Source organism: Diceros bicornis, chromosome 1 (genome assembly GCF_020826845.1).
Source record: "Diceros bicornis minor isolate mBicDic1 chromosome 1, mDicBic1.mat.cur, whole genome shotgun sequence".
NCBI classification, from domain to species: domain Eukaryota; kingdom Metazoa; phylum Chordata; class Mammalia; order Perissodactyla; family Rhinocerotidae; genus Diceros; species Diceros bicornis.
The window spans coordinates 59,518,836-59,542,943 of record NC_080740.1 but is presented as its reverse complement, the minus strand read 5'-3'; the positions used below and the strand labels follow the sequence as shown (position 1 = coordinate 59,542,943).

General features: G+C 45.5%; 3 protein-coding genes across 6 annotated transcripts in view; all 3 read right to left on the bottom strand.

The window, feature by feature from the left end:
* The window catches only part of LOC131406644 (protocadherin gamma-C3), a 144,450-nt gene extending 122,451 nt beyond the window's left edge, over positions 1 to 21,999 (bottom strand). The window contains exons 1-2 of one of the 4 annotated variants that reach the window (XM_058542660.1): positions 14,603 to 18,063; positions 10,031 to 10,145 (exon numbers count right to left, since the gene is read on the bottom strand). In XM_058542660.1, the coding sequence (XP_058398643.1) occupies positions 10,031 to 10,145; positions 14,603 to 17,026 (2,539 nt within the window). In that variant the 5' untranslated portion in view covers positions 17,027 to 18,063. Of the gene's footprint in view, positions 1 to 10,030; positions 14,099 to 14,602; positions 18,064 to 19,425 lie in introns of those variants that run through there. The other 3 variants (XM_058542637.1, XM_058542625.1, XM_058542626.1) reach the window with 3 other exon arrangements.
* Positions 107 to 4,131, bottom strand: LOC131406844 (protocadherin gamma-B3-like). The gene is given in 2 exon segments (XM_058542729.1): positions 107 to 2,220; positions 2,222 to 4,131. Coding segments are annotated over 2 exon segments (2,484 nt in total). The 5' UTR covers positions 2,936 to 4,131; the 3' UTR covers positions 107 to 450.
* Positions 5,432 to 8,078, bottom strand: LOC131406867 (protocadherin gamma-A5-like). The gene has a single exon (XM_058542738.1). The coding sequence runs from the start codon at positions 7,929 to 7,931 to the stop codon at positions 5,478 to 5,480; it is 2,454 nt and encodes an 817-aa protein (XP_058398721.1). The 5' UTR covers positions 7,932 to 8,078; the 3' UTR covers positions 5,432 to 5,477.
* Positions 22,000 to 24,108: the final 2,109 nt, after the last annotated feature.

Below are 24,108 nucleotides of genomic sequence, written 5' to 3'. Positions count from 1 at the left end.
ATTAACAAATAGATTAAACACTGCCATAATTTAGCCAGTATTTGTGTATACTTTGAAAAACATGCAAAGGAATTGAAAATATATAGGCTACAATGAAAAAATATTTTTATATTTATATTATATATACTTTAGGATTGACTGCATGGAAATTAAGTAAACCACTTAATTGTCTAGATTTGTGTTTAACTATACATAGATAATATGCCTCACAATGAGAGTGTGAGATCTAATGTATTAAAAATGTTTCAGGATATATTGTTTTTAGGATTAACAAAAATTTCAAGAGCATCACAAGGCAACTTGCTATGAAAGAAGAATTGCAACACAGGTAAGTGAACAAAGAATTTCTAACACCCCTCCACTCTACACCTAGAAAAATCAATAAAAAACAATAAAATCAGGGCATATTTAGCCTGTATCCTTTTTACCTCTAAAATAATGAATTGAAACCTACTTATACTTATGGGAGGAAAGGGTTTTGAAGTAACTCACCTGTTGCAAATTAACTGAATTAGAAGTCATTTGGGGATTGTCGTTAATAGTACTTTCAAACCAGGAGGTTTCATTACATAGAAGATCTTGTGTTGGAGCATTTTCAGGCTTTATATTGAGAAATTTAATCTCAGTCTTAGAGGAATGTGAGGCAGCACATAGATTGTAGCAATAGGGCAAAGTCCCTTGGCTAAAGTTGGGGAGAATCCCGGGTTCAGTCTTGGAGCAGACAACAGTCTGAAAGCAACTCCAGGAGTTGGGGCTAAAGGAGCGTCGCAGGCTCAGGGCGACTGCCAGAACCACTGCCAGGAGGAAGAGCATGGAGATCAAGGCCAAGGCCACCACCAGATAAAACTGCAGCTCAGCCTGGGGGTCAGAGGGCACGGGTTGGTCGCTGAGATCTGGCAGGACCTCTTGTAGACTATCAGCGAAAACCAGGTGCAGCGTGGCGGTGGCCGAAAGAGGCGTCTGTCCCCCGTCACGCTCAGCGACCAGCAGGCGCTGTCTTGCCGAGTCCCTGTCGCCCAAAGCACGCGCCGTGCGCACCTCGCCCGTGCGCAGCCCCAGGCTGAAGAGTCCCGGCTCGCTGGCCTGCAGCACGTGATACGACAGCCAGGCGTTGTGTCCCGAATCGGCGTCCACCGCCACCACCTTGGTGACCAGGTAGCCAGGCTGCGCGGCGCGCGGCACCGTGTCGAAGAGCGCCGAGCCGTCGGGCCCCAGCGCCGGGTACAGCACCCTGGGCGCGTTGTCGTTGCGGTCGCCCACCAACACGCGCAGGCTCACGTTGGCGCTGAGCGCAGGCGAGCCCTGGTCGCGGGCCTGCAGCGTCAGCTCGAAGGCGCGCAGCTGCTCGTGGTCGAAGGCGCGCTGCGCGAACACCACCCCGCTCTGCGCGCTCACCGACACGTAGGACGACAGCGCCCTCGGCTCCAGGTCGCTGACCACGATGGAGTAGGAGACGCGGCCGTTGGGTCCCAAGTCAGGATCTGAGGCGCTGACTTGGACGATAGAAGCTCCGGCCGGGTTATTTTCTGCCACGTGGACCACATAAGGGGCCTGGTGGAAAACTGGCACGTTGTCGTTGACATCAGCGATGTTCAAGGTGACACTTCTGTTGGAGGAGAGGGGAGGCTTGCCCCAGTCCGTGGCTGTGATGGTGACATTATACTCTGGAATCTGCTCTCGATCTAGGGCTCCATCTGTCACCAACTTGTATGTATTTTTTGTGTCTTGAACTATTTTAAATGGGAACTTTCCGTTTAGTTGGCATAGGATTTCCCCATTAAATCCAGAATCTAAATCATGTGTTTTGATCAGGGCAACAACAGTCCCCGGCTCAGCATCTTCTTGTATATGTTTAGATTCAGAATCCAGGGTTATCTCAGGAGCATTGTCGTTTTCATCCAAAATATATATTTGTATTTTACAATGTGCAGTGTGACGGCCACCATCCTTTGCCTCCACGCCAATTGTGTAGCTCTCTCTCTCTTCAAAGTCCAGTTCTCTGTTAGTGGTGAGTTCCCCTGTTTTATTGTCCAGCTTGAACAGTTGTCTCACTGTCTTACCAATGTTGATGAAAGTGTAAGTGATCTCTGCATTGACGCCCTCATCAGAGTCAGTGGCCATCACTCTTAGCACAGAGGAGCCCACTGGCAAGTTCTCTGGAACACTGACCCTGTACATGTCCTGGGCGAACACGGGGGGGGGGGGGGGGGGGGGGGGGGGGGTTATCATTTGCATCTGCCACAATTACCCTGATCTGGGTAGTACAGCTTCTGGCTGGCTTGCCCCCATCCACAGCCGTGAGGACCAGGTGGTGGCAGGACTGCTCTTCCCTGTCCAGGGGAGCCTTCACTACCAGTTCTGGGTACCTACTGCCGTCTGGGTTCTCCTTCTGGATCAAAGAGAAGTGCGGGTCGGGGCTGAGGTAGTACTGCTGCAGGGAATTGACACCTACATCTGAATCTTGTGCGGATTCCAGGGCAAACGTGGCTCCAGTTATGGCTAGTTCACTGATTTCCAGCTCAGTCATATTTCTGCTAAAGGTCGGTGGGTTGTCGTTTACATCCTGAATCTCCACAGTTATATGAAAAAAGTTCAAAGGCTTTTCAGAGACCATTTCGAAATCCAGAACACATGTCGACTTCTTGCCACAAATCTGCTCTCGGTCTATACGATCGCTCACAAGTAAGTCCCCATTCTCGGTGCTCACTGTAAAGAATTTCTTCTCTGCACTAACCCGCAGGTTCCCAGTAGGCAAATCTCGTACGCCAAGCCCCAGATCATTGGCGAGGTTCCCCACCACCGAGCCCCTGGCCAGCTCCTCCGGAATAGTGTAGCGGATTTGCTCCGAGAGCGCCCGGCAGAACAAAGACAGCAGGAAGAGAAATGACATTCGCTTCCGCCTAGCCGGGCCCCTCACTCCCAAGCGGTTTCCCATCCCGCTCTCTGCGCCTTTGCCTTTCTGATTCCAAAGAGCTGCCTGCGATCGCTAAATGATCCCAAGAATTCTCTGAGCAGGAGCGACTCCTTGATTTGTCTTGCAGGGCAGATTCTCTGACAGATTTCTCCGCAGCAGAAAGCGGGAGAGAGAGTGCACAGTTCTCCGAATTCCGCGGTCTGCTGGGGAGTCCTTTGCGTCGGGAGGAGCTGATGCTTGGCTAGCACTAGCCAACAGCGGCACCCCGCGCCTCAGCTGCAGAACTGCAGTAGTGGGCACTAAATAGCTCCAAATACGGAGCTGGCTAGAACACAATTCTACTGTGTCCTGATATAAATACTCATTCTTCCCATTTTACAAGGATTTTAACATTTTAAATACTTACTATATCTTCTTTCTGGCTGTCATTTCTTTGAACTTGAACTTTATCCATCCAAATCAAGTCATTTTTACTCATCAAAGTGCAGAAGTACCTTGCTGAAGATGTTTCTTGACATGGTAGGCCTTGTAGTTTCCATTTTCATAAAATGGTCATAATGACATCTTTCCTGCATACCTTAGTAGAATTGAGGACTAAATAAAATATATATAGAAAATGATACAAATGAAAGATAGTGTTGGTGGTGGCAGAAAGTGATAAGAAAATTCTTCAAATATCACCTTGATATGCATTGTTATTCCACTCTATTTCCTTTTCTTCAAACTTATAAATCTCATAGCTTTTAGTTTTATTGTATGTTTCACTTTCTTCTCTTATCTTTATCATCTTCTCCCAAAAATAATTGATAGGTAGCAAGGAGACTGGTTGTCCTTATAAAATAGAAGTATGGTAAGAAGCAAGACTCTCTTCTCCTTAGTTTCCAAGTGTCTACTTTTAATTGAGTGACTATGACTAAAAAATTATTCCACTAATTTTATTTTCCACACGACATTACCATCGTCTTTAATTGTACTATTTCTTCTCAAGTAGCTTAACAGTGGTGAGTTATTTTGATTTGGGGGGTAAAGTATGAGTCCTTATAATTATATATTGCAAAGAAAGCAATCTCTGTGTCCACTTTTCCTTGGTCTCCAGGTTACTACCTTATCATCCCAACTCTTTGTTACTGACACTCTTCCCTTGTCAATAAGCATGCCAATTTCCATGTTTCTGATAGGTGTCTTAGAGTTTTAATTCCATTTCCAAACTAGAACTCTTCATAAACAAATTTTTTTTAAAAATATTTATTTATTTATTTTCCCCAAAGCCCCAGTAGTTAGCTGTATGTCATAGCTGCACATCCTTCCAGTTGCTGCATGTGGGACGCGGCCCCAGCATGGTCGGAGAAGCGGTGCGTCGGTGTGCGCCCGGCATCTGAACCCGGGCTGCCAGCAGCGGAGCGTGCGAACCTAACCGCTAAGCCATGGGGCTGGCCCTCCCCCATTTATTCATACTTTGCAGCTGATGTGCAAGTTGTTGAAGGTACAAAATTGAAAAAATCTTTTTAAAAGAAGCATCTGAAAATCATCTTCATCAAATTAGATGCCAAAAATGAATAGAGTAGTTCTTCCATTACACAACACATACTCATGAAATTTGAGACCCATAGACCAGCATTTTATTAAGAAAAATCTATTAAGATAAGCACATCCCTGAGAAATGAATTTTAAAATTTCAAACCGCTTTTAAGTTGAGTTGATTTTCCAATTGCAAATCTCAGACTCTTGTAATAAAGCATAATTGTGCCTACACTTGCAAAAATGCAAGCATTTAGGTAAATATTGATTCTGAAAAGTGAAGGGGCTACCTGTAAACAGAAGATGCCAGGTGTATGGCATATTTGTATTTAATGAATGTAGCAGTATTTAATTCTTTGGAGATTTTTAATTGCATCACAGAATAAACCACAATTCCAAGGCTCCTTCTCACTGATTTCTTCTCTCAACAAATACTCATGTCCAATAATTACATGGTTCAACCCAAACTTTCCAGATTTCAAAATGTCACAGACATTATCATCACTATAAGCTTAATGTGTTTTTCTGACATTTATCATGTAGAAGTTTTCTGTATTATTCCACTGATTTATGCAAATACTGTAAATTATTTCCTAGTGCAAATAGCAGGTATACTAAAATATCAATGCTGCACAACATTCTTTCCAAAACATATTTGCCATTGGCGTTTAGGCAAATATTCAAAAGAGAACATCACATCTAATGATTTGGACTAATCAAACAACTCTTCTATTAACATAGTAACTTTTCTAGTATAAGAAAGTCTTTGAGTAAAGTGATTATGTTTAACCACTTTCTTTTAAAGTACTTGTTTCGCTTAAGTCTATGGATAACAGCTAGATTTTCTAAAATATCCGCGTATTGAAAATAGAAGACATTAAACCCAAAATATAATTTGAAAACAGAGAAAGCATCGATTATTATATTAAATCAAGTTAATCTCTAAATGAAGCAAATAATGATTCACTATTTACATAATTAATTGATTTTGAATGTGGCAGAAAAATGATTGAGGAAACAAATGAAGAAAAAGCTCCAAGTATCCCTACTGAAAAAAAAAAAAACCCACCTGAACAACTCCTAGTTCTTCTTCGTTTACATTTATCTTCTCAGATATCAGAAGAGGCTCACTTTTCTCACAGCTCTCTTGGCTGACAAGCATGTCTGCATAGTTGGGCTGGGGGAAGATCAGGTGGCTCTTCCGTGAGTCTGAGTCCACGGTGAGGGAGACCTCGTGGGAATAGGTCTGCAGGAAAGCCTGCACCCCGTCCACACCCACAAAGCTCGAGGCCGGCGCTCCCATCAACCCTCCTCTTGAAGCCTGGAGCAGTCGCGACCTGTGCCAGCGCCCCAGTCTGAGTGCCAGCAGCACGATGACAAAGGCAAGGAAGACACAGGAGACTGCAGCCACCGCCACCACCAGGTACAGGGTGAGGCTGGAGTCATCAGGGTCAGCTGAGGGCTCCAGGCTACCCAGGTCAGCCAGGATATCTGGGATGCTGTGAGCCACAGCCACAGTAAGTGTGACGGTGGCCGAGAGAGGGGGCTGGCCATGGTCCTGGACAGCCACCACCAGGTTCTGTTTGAGCGCATCTCTGTCCAGCAGGGCCCGCGCAGTGCGCACCTCACCAGTGTGCAGCCCCACTGTGAAGAGCCCTGTCTCACTGGCCTTGAGCAGGCGGTAGGACAACCAGGCATTCTGGCCTGAGTCTCTGTCCACTGCCACCACCTTGGTCACCAGGTAGCCGGGCTCTACAGAGCGGGGTGCCAGCTCGACACCTGTGGAGCCATCGGTGGGGAGGGTGGGGTACAGGATCTCGGGTGCATTGTCATTCTGGTCTAGCACAAATATGCTCAGCGACACGTTGCTGCTGAGCGGAGGGTCTCCACTGTCACTGGCTATCACCCATAGCTGCAGGTCCCTAACCTGTTCATAGTCGAAAGAGCCCAGTGCATACAGGACACCAGTGTCAGAGTTGATGGAGACATAAGAGGATAGAGGCATTTCTTGAAACGTGTCCTTGGCCAGAGAGTAAGTGATCTGGGCATTGTTGCCACTGTCGGGGTCATGGGCGGTTACAGAGAAGATAGAGACGCCTCTGGGGTTGTTTTCTGGGATGTAGGTGGAGTATGAGGTGTGAGGGAAGATGGGAGGGTTGTCATTGATGTCTGCCACTTTGAGGGAGATGTGGTTTTCTGTAGACAGCGGTGGGTTTCCATGGTCAATGACAGTTACTGTGATGTTATAATCTGAGATCTCTTCTCTGTCCAGGGATCTCGTTGTCAATAAGTGATAGTAATTACCAACCGACTTTTCCAATTTAAAGGGCAAGTTCCTGGGAATAGAACATGCAATCTCACCATTCTCTCCAGAATCGCCATCGTGTAGGCTAAACAGCGCAATTACGGTTCCAGGAAGACAGTCTTCAGAGACGGAACTGGTGAGAGAGGTGAGGATCACTTCAGGGACATTGTCATTCACGTCCTGTACTGTGACCAGCACCTTAGCGCTGGCAAGAAGAGCACCTCCATCCTGAGCTACCACCTCCATGACATAGAATCTGAATTCTTCATAATCCAGGGATTGCACAGTTGAGATTTCACCCAGGTTGGAATCAAGTTGGAAAGTCTCTGAAATTTTGTCGTCTTCATTGCGAAAAGAGTAGGTCAATTTCCCGTTTATTCCCTCATCTGGATCCGTGGCGGTTAGTGTGAGCAGCCGAGTGCCCACAGGTATGTTCTCTGGAACACTCACTCTGTACTCGGATTGAGTGAACAGGGGAGCGTTATCGTTGGCGTCGAGGACCATCACGCGGATGTGCGTAGTTGCAGAGAGGACCGGGTCTCCGCCGTCTATAGCTGTGAGGAGGAGGTCGTGAACAGCCACTTTCTCGCGGTCCAAAGGCCGTTCCAGTACCAGCTCCGGGTATTTTTGTCCATCAGTTCCGCTTTTCTCCTCCAGAGAGAAGTGCATATTGGAGCTGAGCTGATAACTCTGCAGGGAGTTCACACCCACATCCGCATCTCGAGCGAAGGGAAGCCCTAACCGCGTTCCCGCAGCCGCATTTTCATTAACTTTTACTTTTACTTCCTCATCCCGGAAACGCGGGAAGTTATCATTAATATCGATTATTTCTACTTCTACTTCATAAATTTTCATTTTATTCTCAACCAAGATGTTAAAACTCACCAGACACCGCGCGCTCTGAGCGCAGAGCTCCTCCCGGTCTATCCTGTCCGCGGTGACCAAGCTGCCGCTTCCAGGGTTCAGAGCGAAAAGCTTCGTCTTTCCTCTGGAGACGATGCGGACTCCGCGCTCCGCCAACTCCCGGGGCTCCAGCCCGAGATCCTTGGCGATGTTGCCCACGAAAGAGCCTTTGTCCAGCTCCTCTGGCACTGGGTAACGGATCTGCCCGGCTCCGGCTCCCAACAGAGTCCCCAGGAGCATGAAGAGCAGGAGCAGCTCTCTGCAGCCCCAACCCCTCAGTGGATCCGCCATTGCCTTCTCTCTGACCAGTTTTCTCTTAGTCCTGGTTCCAGCCTGCTGTTTCCTTATTTCTTTAAAGCCAAGGGGAACACATTCCCTGGTTGAAATGGGAGAGGGGCCCCGCGGATGGGTGGATTTTCCCAGAAGCTTGTCTGGTCTGTGTGTTTAGCGCGGAAGGAGCAGAGAGTCCCGTGCATCAGCAGTAGCTTCTTTTCTACTTTGGTGAACAGCGACGCTCAGAGTCCTAACCAGTTGCTACACCCTTTTTTATGTTTATTCATAAATGTTTAATTATATTTTATTTCTAACAATTTTGCTGTATCTTTAATCTATTACTGGAGACATTGTTTATATTTAATATTTAATTCTGAAATAGCAGAAGACTTCCACAAACTCCTGAGATCAATATATTAGATTCTTTTTTACTTCTTCAGAAAAGTTTTATTTAAGGTGCTGTTGAGTCTATGTCCTTTATTTGCCTCTTACCTATATTGAGTCCATTAATTTAGGACATTGGAATTCTTACTTTTGTAGGTTTTAAGATTTCATCTTTTTAATAGGATATATTTATGAAAACATGCTTATGTGTACATAAGAATACCAAGGAAACAAACCTAGCTCTTAGTACACCTTTGCAATAAGGCCTACTGATTCATGCAAACTGTATTAGCTATCATATGCAGAAAAAATAAGGGGGCCATTTTGTTACTTGTGAGGTCTTTGAGAAAGTTTCAAGATTTTCACACTAAGAATATGGCAGCTAAATTATATCAGACTGAGAGTCTGAATTGGGTTAATTATGCATTATTTATATTTTCCTATTACCATGTCTAAGTTGGAGTTAAACGCTTTACAGTGACAGACTCTTGGGGAAAATCAGTACAGTGACTGTGCAGGAAAGGGCTTTAGTTCATCACCCATGCAGAAAAACATGTCCAGATACTTGCCAGCTAGAAGGCAGAGAGTGGCCTTTCCATGGTGAGACAGATATTTAATGTTGTCACTTTTATATGGTAGCAGAAAAAGAAAAACCTCATGACTGAAAAAAATGGACACTTCAGAGAGTCCATTAAATGAGAGAAACAATTTTTACTCAACGACACCTTCATAGAAAAATGAAGAAAATGAAGATATTCTAGATCTATAATTAAAAAATTCAAAAGATAATATTTTAAGTAAATAACGTGAATGTAGGTTCCAAAATTTTTCTCAATGTACAATTTTCACAATAGCAATTTGTTACTATGCATGAGAGACAGATTTAACCCATTTATTAAATGCACTCTTTTTTTGTGTGTGTGAGGAAGATTAGCCCTGAGCTAACGTCTGTCACCAACCCTTCTCTTTTTGCTGAGGAAGACTGGCCCTGGGCTAACATCAGTGCCCATCTTCCTCCACTTTATATGGCACAGCATTGCTTGACAAGCAGTGCATCAGTGCACGACCAGGATCCCAGCCCCAGGCCGCCGCAGCAGAGCACTCGCCCTTAACCGCTACGCCACCGGGCCAGCCCCTAGTAAATGCACTCTTAATAGCAGACACACAATAAGGATCTCAAACTTTGACCATCTTTTAAAAGTAGATCTGGGATCCCAAGATACTTAGCTTGTAAAGACATCTAGAGTGCTGGTGTTCAAGTCAGTCCTACCCATGCTCTGCTGTTGACAAGCCATGACATTAGGTAAGTTTTCCTTTCTTTGGTTTCCAGTTTCCCCAAACTAGTAAGATGAGGAGCTCTCTTTACTCTGAAGTACCATAATTATAAGAGAAAGTAAAACTAAAATTTGAGTAATAAAGACCTTGAAGGTAAAAGGAACAGCTTAAGGTCCCAATAGTAATAAAACCTTCATAGGGAAGGAAGATAAAGATGAGGAAGAAAAAGAAGCATCTCATGTAGGAAAGCATTGTAATTATGAACAAGTAAATCTCACACATCAGACAGAAAAACCTATGTCAACAATTTAGTTATATAAGATTAAGATGATCATGGCAGAAAACTGCCTAATTGGACCCACAAGGCAACAAAATATGAAATGGAGACTCCTACCTCAGTTAAGTGAACTGTAAAGAAACATTAAAACCCAAAGTGAAAATAATTAAATTAAACTCACCTTTAAAATAGTATCTGAGGCAAATGGGACACCAGCATCTCCATGATTTGTACTCGGTACCCAAAGGGCATCTTCGCAGAGGAGAACCCGAGGGGGAGCCACTTCTGGGGTCACACTGAGAAAATTAAACTCTGTCTTAGCTGACTGTGAGGAAAGACATAGATTGTAGGAATAGGGCAATGTTCCCTCACTGTAATTGGGGGGAACCCCTGGTCCAGACTTGGAACTCAGACCAGGCTGAAAGCAGCCCCAGGCAGCGGGGCTAGATGAGCGTCGCAGGCGCAGGGTGATGGCCAGCATCACCGCCAGGAGGAAGAGCACAGAGATCAAGGCCAAGGCCACCACCAGGTAAAACTGCAGCTCAGCCTGAGGGTCAGAGGGCACGGGGCGGTCACTGAGGTCAGGCAGGACCTCTTGTAGACTATCAGCGAAAACCAGGTGCAGCGTGGCGGTGGCCGAAAGAGGCGGCTGTCCCCCGTCACGCACAGCGACCAGCAGGCGCTGTCTTGCCGAGTCCCTGTCGCCCAAAGCACGCGCCGTGCGCACCTCGCCCGTGCGCAGCCCCAGGCTGAAGAGTCCAGGCTCGCTGGCCTGCAGCACGTGGTAGGACAGCCAGGCGTTGTGTCCCGAATCGGCGTCCACCGCCACCACCTTGGTGACCAGGTAGCCAGGCTGCGCGGCGCGCGGCACCGTGTCGAAGAGCGCCGAGCCGTCGGGCCCCAGCGCCGGGTACAGTACCCTGGGCGCGTTGTCGTTGCGGTCGCCCACCAACACGCGCAGGCTCACGTTGGCGCTGAGCGCGGGCGAGCCCTGGTCGCGGGCCTGCAGCGTCAGCTCGAAGGCGCGCAGCTGCTCGTGGTCGAAGGCGCGCTGCGCGAACACCACGCCGCTCTGTGCGCTCACCGACACGTAGGACGACAGCGCCCGCGGCTCCAGGTCGCTGGCCACGATGGAGTAGGAGACGCGGCCGTTGGGTCCCAGGTCGGGGTCGGAGGCGCTGACTTGAGCGATGGAGGCGCCGGCAGGGTTGTTCTCCGCCACATGGACCACGTAGGAGGCCTGGTGGAAAACCGGGGCGTTGTCGTTGACATCTGCGATGTGCAGAGTGATGCTTATACTAGAGGAGAGGGGCGGCCTACCTCTGTCGGTGGCCATTATAGTGACGTTGTATTCCGGGATCTCCTCCCGGTCCAGGGCCCCATCTGTCACTAGCTTGTAATAGTTCTTCGAGTAAGATTTCAGTATGAACTCGGCCTTTCCCAAGATGTGGCAGTAAACTTCTCCCTTTTCTCCAGAGTCTCTGTCTCTTGTTTTTATCAAGGCGATCACTGTTCCTGGTGGTGAATTCTCTGGTAGGGGAGTAAATACTGAAGTCACAATCACTTCAGGGGCACAATCATTCTCATCGAGAATTTCGACTTGGATACTGCAATGGGCTGCTAGATCGCCAGGATCTTTTGCTTCTATACCGAGAGTATAACTATTAGCAATTTCGAAATCAAAACCATCCTTTGTCGTGATTTCTCCAGTTTTTTTATCTAAGTTAAAAAATTGTTCCACTTGTTCGTCCACATTATGAAAGGAGTAGGTGATCTCCGCGTTGACACCCTCGTCCTGGTCGGTGGCCGTCACTCGAAGCACAGAGAAGCCTGGGGGCACGCCCTCCTGCAGGCTGACCCTGTACACGTCCTGGCTGAACACCGGGGGGTTATCGTTGGCGTCGGTGACTTGGATTTGGATCTGGGTGGTGCCGCTTTGCGGTGGGTCCCCACCGTCCACAGCTGTGAGGACTAACTGATGGAAATTCTGCTCTTCTCTGTCCAGAGAATGTTTCAGAATCAACTCAGGATATTTACCTCCATCTGGAGTCTGTTTCTCTGAGAGATCAAAGTACTCATTGTCATTAAGGTGGTATCTTTGCAGTGAATTAGGACCAACATCGGAATCCAGGGCCGGGTCTAATGGAAATGTTTTACCTGGCTTAGTGGATTCTCCAATTTTTAAATCAATTTTTCTCTGTTTGAATAGTGGAGTGTTGTCATTTATATCCTGCACTGTTACTGCTACATGGAAAATATTTAGTGGGTTTTCAGCGACAGTATCGAAACCCAGAATACACAGAGGCTTCTTCCCGCAAATCTGCTCTCGGTCTATTCTGTCACTCACAAGTAAGTCCCCGCTCTCAGGGTTTACAGTGAAATATTCCTTCTCCGCGCTAATCTGCAGCTTCCGTGCTGGTAAGTCCCGGACACCGAGCCCCAGATCCTTGGCGAGGTTTCCTACCACCGAGTTCTTGGCCAGCTCCTCAGGAATTGAATAGCGGATTTCGTCTGGGAGAGCCCCGCGGAACAAAGACAGTAGAAAGGGCAACAATACCTGCCGCCACCGCGCCGGGCTGCTCCTCTCTGCGCTCAGCCTCATCCTGTGTCTCCCTCCACTGATGGCTCTTTGGCCGGGAGGAGGAATAAGCCCTCGGTGGATGGCAAAATCCGGGGTAGGGTCCCTTTTCTTGCTTTTGTTTTTTGTATCCGAAACTGCACTGGCCTCCTCTGTGTAGTTGGTTTGAGCAGGAAGTTACTCTCTAAGAGGCTCCCAAACGCGTCGCTGATATCTTTTCTCTTCTTTTGACCTACAGCGACGCCCAGAGGTTTTCCCGTGAAACTGCACCAATGGCTTGTAAATGTTTTGCAAAGAACTTGTTTCTCTTTTCTTTTTTGGATTTATAAAGGGTATTTGTTTTTCAATAGGTATACATTCATTCAATTCCAAATTCAAAAGGATGATATGGCATATTCTATAGGCTCTCCCTCTCTGCTTTCAACAACACATCTCTCCCAGGAAAAATGATTGTTAGATTTTTTGTGTATCATTCCAGAGATATGTTTTGTATAGTGCAACAGATTTTTATAAATGTTCCCCCCCTTTTATACACAGATGGAAGTATACAATATACCATGTTCTGCATCTTGCTTTTTTTACTTATTATATCTTGAAGATCATTTAATATCAGTACCTAAAGAGGTTTCCCATTTATTCCTTATAGCCATGCAGTAGTCCATCATATGGTTGTACAATAATTTATTTAACCAGAAATATTATTTTCTAAAAGAAACCCAGTGCTCATTCAAACAAAAATATATTTTCCATGTGGTATTAGGTTATAAATTATCTATTGCTCTCCCGGGCATTTAAAATATGTTTCACTCTGATTCTGGAATGTATTCCTAATGCCACCATCCAAATATGTTCGACACAGTTTCAGGCTAATTGATATTTCCAAATTATATTTTAAGGCTTCAGTATTTTAAATAATTTCTCCTCAGATATGATTTTTCTCTCAGTATTCATTTGTTATTTCCTCGTTACTGTCTCCATGGCAGCTAACTGTATCAGATCACATTCTTGTTTATGTATTTGCACCACAGTTTCCCATGAAGACAAAAGCATTTAGAAACTAAAACTCTCCTTCTTAAGTTGAATCGAGGCATTATCCACAATCTATTGCTACACTTTCCAGGTATCTAAAGGTCACGAATTTGTGTAGCCCTAGACATTCATGAATTCTGAATTAAGTCACAGAAATAAGTGAAGGGACAAGGAACAAAAGTGTTGCATGTCCCTTGCACACAAAATATTTTCCCCATATTCAGAGCACCTCAGAGCCACACAGTGATAGAGCAACCTGAGAGTAATTTGCAGGAACAGGGATGAGGCCTACTTACTAAGTAGCATAAATCATACCACTTCAGAATCCAAGTTACCCAACCTTTATAAGTGGCTCCCATGATGAAAAAAGAAAGATTTTTAAAAGTTGTATTTTCCTTAGAAATCAAGAAGGGTCTCATAATGAAGCCATAATAGGTTATTTTTGAAATTATTAAAATTACTCCTCCAACCTACTTAAATATGAGTGAAATAAAATGGGCAATATTGTTGGTGATCACAGAAGTGCACCGAAGAAATCACACACAGTCACTGTTGGTGCTTCTCACAAACTGCGACAACAAAATATTTGAAACAGACTGGTCTAGTCTGTTAAAATTATACCTAAAAGTTAAAGATTTTCCCCAGTATTTATAAATTGCCATTGTTTAATTATAATGGAAAACACCCTTTCAACGAAAGACAAGTAAACTTCAAGCAAAGTATGTTACGGTGTAAAAAGAAGAAATTTAAAAATACTCAGTCCAGATTCAACAATAGCTTCATAAGAGAGAATACTTTAAAATGAATTTACACAATTGCCTTCAATTTCACAGTTCTAATCTATCTTTTCAGTAATGCCTAAAGGAAAATGGCATTTAAAGAAGAGAGGTGATTAGAAGTATAAAGATTAAGAAATTGTTGCTGAAACTACAACTGAACGAAGATTAAAAAGGATAACTAATAAACAAATAATTTTAGGTGCAGTAGCTATTATTGATCATTATTGAAGGATCATCTGCCCCTCCCCTTTAAAGCAACAAGAGCACTAAAAACAAGTGACTTTATTTGATATATTATGTATCTTATACAATTGGAGACAATTAAACAGCTCTCTGCCTATGTTTCAGCGTGGCAAGATTGACTCACCTGATGAAGATTGGGGTCTCCTTTTGTTTCAAGTAAATCCTGAGTTATCAGAAGAGGCTCGCTTTTCTCACAGCTCTCCTGGCTGATGAGCGTGTCTGCGTAGTTGGGCTGGGGGAAGATTAGGTGGCTCTTCCGAGAGTCAGCTGTGAGGGAGACCTCGTGGGAATAGGTCTGCAGGAAAGCCTGCACCCCGTCCACACCCAGGAAGTGAGAGGCAGGCATGCCAGCCAACCTGCCTCCAGTAGCCTGCAACCAGCGCGATGTGTGCCAGCGCCGCAGTCTGAGTGCCAGCAGCACGATGACAAAGACGAGGAAGACACAGGAGACCACAGCCACCGCCACCACCAGGTACAGGGTGAGGTCTGAGTCGTCAGGATCGGCTGAAGGCTTGAGGCTGCCCAAGTCAGTCAGGATGTCTGGGATGCTGTCAGCCACGGCCACAGTGAGCGTGACGGTGGCTGAGAGAGGGCGCTGGCCATGGTCCTGGACACCCACCACCAGGCTCTGCTTGAGCGCGTCTCTGTCCATCAGGGCCCGCGCAGTGCGCACCTCGCCTGTGTGCAGCCCCACTGTGAAGAGCCCTGGCTCGCTGGCCTTGAGCAGGTGGTAGGACAGCCAGGAGTTCTGACCTGAGTCTCTGTCCACTGCCACCACCTTGGTCACCAGGTAGCCAGGCTCTGCAGAGCGGGGCGCCAGCTCCACACCGGTGGAACCATCATTGGGGAGGGTGGGGTACAGGATTTCGGGTGCGTTGTCATTCTGGTCCAAAATGAACAGGCTCAGAGACACGTTGCTGCTGAGTGGAGGATCCCCACTGTCACTGGCTGTCACCAGTAGCTGCAGATCTCTAACCTGCTCATAGTCGAAGGAGCACAGCGCATACAGGACGCCAGTGTCAGAGTTGATGGAGACGTAGGTGGAGAGAGGCACACCCTGGAGCGTGTCCTCAGCTAGGGAGTAAGTGACTCTGGCGTTCTCAACGCTGTCAGGGTCCTGGGCAGTCATGGATAAAATGGAGGCACCTCTGGGGTTGTTTTCAGGAATGTAGGCAGAATAGGAAGCATGAGAGAAGGCAGGTGGGTTGTCATTGATGTCTGCCACCTGCAGTGAGATGTGAGTTTCTGTAGACAGTGGTGGAGTTCCGTGGTCAGTGGCAGTTACTGTGATGTTATATTCTGAGACTTCTTCCCTATCTAGAGTTCTGTGTGTCAACAACTGATGATAATTTCCATAGGTCTTTTCAAGCTTGAGTGGCAGATTACCTGGAATAGAACATGTGACAATGCCATTCTCTCCTGAATCATTGTCATGCACATTGAAAAGTGCAATTACTGTGCCTGGGGAAGAAGTTTCTTGGATAGAGCTGGTGAGAAACGTAACTGTCACTTCTGGAGCATTGTCATTTACATCCAGAACTGTCACCAGAACCTTACTTCTGGCTCGGAGACCAGGCCCATCGTGGGCTTCTACATCTATATCATAGAATCCAGAGTCCTCATAATCTAGATTCCCCAATATTGTTATGTCCCCAGTCAGAGAATTCAACTGGAATAGCTGGGATACTTTATCTCTTACTTTCCGGAAAGAATATGTCACTTCTCCATTGGCTCCTTCATCTGGATCAGTGGCTTTTACGGTGAGTACCGGGGAACCGACTGGCAGGTTCTCCAGAACACTCACGTGGTACTCGGGCTGAGTGAATACGGGGGCATTGTCGTTGGTATCCACAAGTGTGATGTGAACCCTAGCAGTGCCAGAGTGAACCCGGTCGCCTCCATCGAAGGCGGTGAGAACGAGGTGGTGAAGCGCCTCTTCCTCGCGGTCCAGGGCGCGCTCCAGCACCAGCTCAGGGTACTTAATTCCATCGGCTCCGCTTTGCACGTCCAGAGAGAAGTGAATATTCGAGCTGAGCTGGTAACCCTGCAGGGAGTTTACCCCTACATCCGGATCAAAAGCTTCTGGAAGAGGAAATCTTGTCCCAGGATTTTCATTTTCAGCGACTTTTATTTCCCTTTGCTCTGTCCCAAAGTTGGGCGCGTTATCATTAACATCGAGTATTTCCACTTCTACTCCAAAAATCTTCACTTTGTCCTCTAGGAGAATCTCTAGGTTTACTACACACTTTGGAGATCTGTCACAGAGCTCTTCCCGGTCTATCCTGCCCGCAGTGACCAAACTGCCGCTTTGCGAGTTTAGAGCGAATAGCTGCGTCCTACCTCTGGAGACGATGCGGACTCCGCGCTCCGCCAGCTCCCGGGCGTCCAACCCCAGGTCCTTGGCGATGTTGCCCACGAAAGAGCCTTTCTCCAGCTCCTCAGGCACAGAGTAGCGGATCTGTTCGGCCCCTATTCCCCACAGGGCCCCCAAAAGAATGCAGATCCAGACCAGTCGGCTGCAGTCTGGGCGATAAGGAGGAGCCGCCATTACAGCCCCGCTGCGGAATAGCTTGCGCAAGGGGTGTTCCCTCGGTGGGGGCCTGAGGAGCCCCAGGATCTTCCGGGTCCAAGATAATATGCTTTCACCGTTGGATGCTGGAGCTCTTGCGGGTCCAGTTTGAAGCTTTCAGGGCCAGTGCTTTTTGATGCAGAAATCTTGTGGTTCGGATTGAATTCCTGGTTGTCTTTTTTCCCCGATTGGTGAACAGCGACACTCAGAGTCCTAACCTGATACTGCAATCTATTCTTGGTAAATAAAGTATCTCTGTGTACACCATTTCTTTTCCGTGTCCTATTTCTCCCAAAAGAATGCAATTCAAACTCTTGTTGTTTGATTTGCAACGAAAATCTAGGAGTGATCCAAAGCTTTCTGTACAATAAGCCTTATAAAGTGATATATTTTTTCAGAGAAAATATGGTGATTTTTTTTTTTGCTAAGAATTTTTTCTACCTCTTTTTAAGTTTTTACATATTTATTCTCATAGCCCATTCTCAGTACAGTGTATTGCGTGAGGGACACATTTATCCCTCCCAGGAACAAGGATAGACTTGAAGAATGGAAGAACAGATAGGTGAAGACAGTGTCCGGGGAGTTGGAGGTCTGGGTTCTAGTCCCAACCCATGCAGAAACAAGTTTCCTCATCACGTGAGCTGACCCTTTAGAATCTGGGGTAACTTTTCAATTCCCTTGCAAGAAAATATCTGCTGTTCAAAAGCTAGTCTTAACCCCCTACCCTGTGCAAATGGGCTTGGCAAATATGTTAATAGGTTTGGGAAGAGAATTTTCTCATTAATTTTGTATATAGAACATTCTAGGCCACAAGCTATGTCTGTAACTGTCATGTTCACAGTGTGTCCTCAAACTTTAGAACAGCACCTTTCATAGAATATACAGTCAAATCGTTTTTCAGTGTTTAATGAACGAGTCACTAATGCAACTGCAAAGCCTAAAACAATGGGTAAACAACTCTGATCTTAAAAATAAGTAATAAAGACAGAAAAGTTAAACTGAAGCACTCTGAAAAGCAGACAATATTTCAGTAATCTTTTTTCACATAAGGACACATACTGAAAGTATTATTTTACTATCATTTATAAGTTTACTTTAGCTTTGATTTTAGAAATAAACAGTAAGAGGAAATATTTTAGTAGTTGCATATATATTAGCAGTGCATGTTGCATGGTTTTCTTATTCATAAATACTTAGAGTAATTCACTAATCTGAGAAAACTTAAGAAAGCAGCAAGTAGCCAGTTCTTTAGCCAGTTCACATAATAATTAGCTTCTAGAAATTACTTATAAATTTTAACTAGACACAAAAGTCCATTAACTAGTCAGAGTTTTTAAATCTTCAGACTTCGGAGAGCAGATTAAGGGTATTTTTCACACTCCTCAAAGGACTCACAAATTGCTGTGGATTGGGAAGTAAAATGAAATGTCACGAAAAACTCACTTCTCAGAAACCTATATTAAGAAAAAGAAATATGGAAAAGGCTTTATATACAAAAATGTTCATTACATTCCTTATTATAATAGTGACAAAGTAGAAAGGATATAAAAATAAATTATTAAAGAACAGTTAAGAAAATTATTCTTGAATAAGATTATGGAGCGGGCATAAAATTGACCCAAAACTAACTAGTGATTCAAACGTAAAATCTGACAGTCTTTGCTACTTGTGATAAGGCAAAGAAGTGCTAAGAGACTCAATTATTGGACGGCTATATTTAAAATGCACCTGGGCCTGCAGGTGGCGTAGTGATTAAGTTCGAGCATTCTGCTTCGGTGGCCCCGGGGTTCCTGGGTTCGGATCCTGGGTGCGGACCTAGCACTGATTATCAAGCCATGCTGTGGCAGGTGTCCCACATATACAAAAGAGGAAGATGGGCACTGATGTTAGCTCAGGGCCAATCTTCCTCAGCAAAAAGAGGAGGATTGGTAACAGATGTTAGCTCAGGGCTAATCTTCCTCACACACACACACAAGCACGTTGCAGCAAAAAGATAAACAAAGTAGAATGTATTTGATGAAGATCAACATAAACTTTAACTTACACAGAAAGAATTGTCAATATGAGTAAAGCTGGAAAAAAATAGTATCATGCATCAACTAAGAAAGGGCAGTGCTATTACTAAAGGTGACATTCAAGAAAAAGCTCTCCTTAGCAAGATTTGCTTACTATACAGAAATGCCAACAGAACAGATTAAGAAGTGGTAATTAGGTAACTGCCAAGACTACTGAGCAATCAAGGAATGAATCTCCACCCTTCCAACAGATCTCCTCTCCCACTACCATCATTAGAACAATGAACAACGACCAAAAATAATTATGCACGATTGAGAATAAAACACAATACATAAAATTTAAGCAGGTTTCCAGAAACTCACGTGAGAGGAAAAAGAGGAGTCTTTAGCGATTTGGGGGTCTTCACCGCTGGCACATATATCCACAGAAGGATCTTCACACAGGAGGTCCCGAGGGGGAGCCATTTCCGGTGTCAGGTTGGGAAAATTAAATTTGGTCTTTGCTAAATGCGAGGCAACACACAGATTGTAGGAATAGGGCAAAGTCCCTTCATTGTAGTTGGGGGGAACCCTCGGTCCAGGCTTGGAGCAGAGACCAGGCTGAAAGCAGCCCCAGGCGGCGGGGCTGGAGGAGTGTCGAAGGCGCAGGGCGATTGCCAGAATCACCGCGAGGAGGAAGAGTACTGAGATGAAGGCCAAGGCCACCACCAGGTAAAACTGCAGCTCAGCCTGGGGGTCAGAGGGTGTAGGATGGTCGCTGAGATCCGGCAGCGCCTTTTGGAGGCTGTCAGCGAAAATCAGGTACAGTGTGGCGGTGGCCGAAAGGGGTGGCTGCCCCCCATCCCGCACAGCGACCAGCAGGCGCTGACGAGCCGCGTCCCTGTCGCCCAAAGCACGCGCCGTGCGCACCTCGCCCGTGCGCAGCCCCAGGCTGAAGAGCCCGGCCTCGCTGGCCTGCAGCACGTGGTAGGACAGCCAGGCGTTGTGTCCCGAGTCGGCGTCCACCGCCACCACCTTGGTGACCAGGTAGCCAGGCTGCGCGGCGCGCGGCACCGTGTCGAAGAGCGCCGAGCCGTCGGGCCCCAGCGCCGGGTACAGTACCCTGGGCGCGTTGTCGTTGCGGTCGCCCACCAACACGCGCAGGCTCACGTTGGCGCTGAGCGCGGGCGAGCCCTGGTCGCGGGCCTGCAGCGTCAGCTCGAAGGCGCGCAGCTGCTCGTGGTCGAAGGCGCGCTGCGCGAACACCACGCCGGTCTGCGCGCTCACCGACACGTACGACGACAGCGCCCGCGGCTCCAGGTCGCTGGCCACGATGGAGTAGGAGACGAGGCCGTTGGGTCCCAGGTCGGGGTCAGAGGCGCTGACTTGAGCGATGGAGGCGCCGGCAGGGTTGTTCTCCGCCACATGGACCACGTAAGAGGCCTGGTGGAAAACCGGAGCGTTGTCGTTGACGTCGCCGATGTGCAGTGTGACGCTTGTACTGGAGGATAGGGATGGCTTGCCCTTGTCTGTGGCTGTGATGGTGACATCGTACTCTGCCATCTGCTCCCGGTCTAGAGCCCTGTCAATCACCAGCTTGTAATAATTCTTGGAGGTGGATTCTAATTTGAAGGGAACTTCTTCCTGAATATAGCACGTCACCAGACCATTTTGCCCAGAATCCTGGTCTTGCACTTTAATGAGGGCTATTATGGTTTCAAGGTCTGAGTCCTCGGGAATCTGGTTAGAAAAGGACATGAATGTCACCTCTGGGGCATTGTCATTCTCATCAACAATATCAATCTGAACATTACAGTGTGCCGTGTGCACTCCTCCATCCTTAGCTTCTATACCCAACATATATCTACTTGTCTCTTCAAAGTCCAATGTACCATTGGTTGTGACGTCGCCAGTATTTGGATTGAGATTGAAGAGGAGGCTGGTACTTGTTGGGGCATTGAGGAAGGCATAGGTGACCTCTGCATTAACGCCCTCGTCCTGGTCAGTGGCCATCACCCGCAGCACGGAGGTTCCCCGGGGCACGTTTTCTTGGAGGCTAACTCTGTAAGCGTCCTGGCTGAACACTGGAGCATTATCATTGGCATCCGTGACCCGGATCCGGATCTGCGTGGTGCCGCTTAGAGGAGGGTCCCCGCCGTCCATGGCAGTCAGGATTAACTGGTGGGACCTCTGCTGTTCTCTGTCCAGAGGTTTTTCCAGCAGCAATTCGGGGTATTTACTTCCATCAGGGCTTTCCTTTGTTGACAGAGAGAAGTGTTCATTGGGGTTGATAGTATACATCTTCAGGGAGTTACTTTCCACATCTGCATCTTGTGCAGAATCCAGAGGGAATTTTACCCCTGGTAAGGCTGACTCGCAGATTTCTAAGTCAATGGCTTTTGCAATGAAACGTGGTGCATTATCGTTAATATCTTGGATTGCAACAATCACGTGGAAAACATTCATTGGGTTTTCAGCGACCATTTCAAATTCGAGCGCACACTCAGATTTCCTCCCGCAAATCTTCTCTCGATCTATCCTACCGCTCACTAACAAATCCCCACTCTCCGCACTCACGCTGAAAAAATCCTCTGCACTAACCCGCAGTTTTCGAGCTAGAAATTCCTGGACACTGAGCCTCAGATCCTTGGCGAGGTTCCCCACCCTCGAGCCCTTGGCCAGCTCCTCGGGAATCGCGTACTGGATCTGCTGGGAGATGCCTCCGCCCAAGAAAGACAGCAGGAAGAGAAACAGTACCTGATTTTTCATCGTTTCAGCTTTTCTGGAGCTCCTTTGCATTTCTTGAACTCTCTGGCAAACTTCTTTTCAAGATGTCTCTGGGATATTTAAAAAATCAATGCACCCTGGACTTTTGTGATTTGAAGATAAGACTTGTTTATTAGGCACTTGAGAGTGCACAGGCGCCGCGTCCGCGTGCCGATGCGCAGGACAAAGCAGGAGAGCATTCTGCTCCAGGCTCCTGCAGAACTGAGAGCCCTTTTCCTTCCCTTTGGTCAACAGCGGCGCCCGGAGGTTGTCTGGGAAAACTGCATATTGCCCAGCTATTTAAAATGTAAGCTCTTGAATATATGTACCTTGTCTTTTTATTTGCTGAAAAGGACCAAATATTCAAATTTTCCCTTTAAATTTGGTATTTTCTAGTTTTTCATCATCTCATCAGTGTTGCCATCATTTTACATTCTTCTTGTTTCATTAAAATTTTTTCATAAGGCATACAGCCATTTTTTCACTTTTGGGGGCAAAAATATCTTCAACAATTTCACTGTATTTATAAACACTGGCATGACTAGCATGGATGTAACCAAACAGGTTACTGGCTTTTTATCCACATTGTAGTGGACTATGATCCTTACATTTCTGTAAATCCATAACTTCCCTTATTCAGTATTTTAACTCTATTGTACTTTATCAATTCAGCAATACTTTTCAAAGATATAGTCTGTAAAAAACGAGTGAGTCAAGGTCCTAGATTTATTTTAATGTATTGCTCATCTTTTTAAAACATAGATAATCCCATCAAGAACAGCAGAGCCTGATATTTTATTAAAGGGACCAATTTAGTATTTGGGCACACCACATGCTTTTATAAAGCTCAACCAAGTGTAAGCATATTCATTTTGTGAAACCAGCGCTTCTTTAGTATATGAATGTATATGCAAAACTCCATAATGCCAATTCTCAGCTCCAGTCAATTTATATCACTAATAAGTGAAATGAGTTTGACTTGAACACTGGTAAATCTTGAAGAGGTATTGAGAGTCCTTAGACACCACATTTTGGAATTTACTCTGTAATCCTTGAGCTGGTCTTGGGTAACTAAAACAAATACCTTTATGTCAAATGCACCACCCAATTAGATGCCAACTCAACAATGTATTCTACTATTTTGTAGTAGTAACCCAATACTCATCTTACACTATAGTCAAAACAGACTATTATCTGTCTTCCTAAGACATCCTTTCTCTTGTTTTCACTACTTCATGCTTTTATATTTTCTGTTCCTCTTATTATAAACATTCCTCCCTTTCTATTGTAATGAATTCTTGCCCATCCTTAAAGAAAATGCTTTTTGTGAAAATGGGATGTCTGAGACCTTTCATTATCTATACAAGTAGATGGAAATTGTACTACCTTTGTATTCTCTGTGCATTTTCATAACATATATGTAGGCTATGTTTTATATGAGATTCTTAGAAAATTCTCTTTGAGAATCTCAAGTTCCCCTGGCACTCACCATTTAGTATTTTTTTCTCCTTATGACGAAAGCGATATTAATATTATAAAGAATTTTCCTAAAAAAAGATATTCCAAAGATTATGTGTCTTTCTTTTCTGTGATGTAGTTGCATTTTTGAGTGAGAATACACCCTTTTCTGCTTTCAGTTATTTTGTTCAGGCTCTGTTTTCTCACACTTTTGAATGTACCTTGCCTAATATATTGAGGGAGAGATCGTTCCTCTGTTTGAGATATAATGAAAAACATTTGCTCTAATTTTGGATGACTCTCTGAAGCAACTTCATGGGTGAAAACAATTTTATAAATTTCAAAATGGGCCAACAATTTCTGGCCTAAGAAAGTTGTAGGACTCCTATTCCATTGTTGGATTGGATGGTCTAGAAATCTCCTGCAGAGGCTGAGACATATTTCCTTACGTTTTTTTTGTCCTTCTCAAAAAACAAGAAATGGCACTCCAAGGATCATAACAGTTTAGGCAATTGAACTTCCCACCTTCAGTCAAAAGGCTGAAATCAATATGAACACACACACACACTTTAGGTATACATAATAGGGACTACAGGCCAGGTAAAACCATTTGACCAACTTCTATATTTTTTACCCTACAATTTTTATGTCACTGAGATGAAAAGAGAGGTCTAGCTTGGAAGGAGTTAAGCATCATTTTATGGGATCCTAAAATACCTAGTATTTATATATTTTTTTACTTGTTTGTATCAGTCAGGATAGGCTAGTTAGGCTGCAGTGACGAACAAACTTCAAATCAGACGGATTTAAAATGAAAAAGGTCTATTTATCACAGGTATACAG

Coding starts and splice junctions, on each gene's coding strand:
- LOC131406867 (XM_058542738.1), bottom strand. CDS start 7,931: ATGGCGGATCCACTGAGGGGTTGGGGCTGCAGAGAGCTGCTCCTGCTC.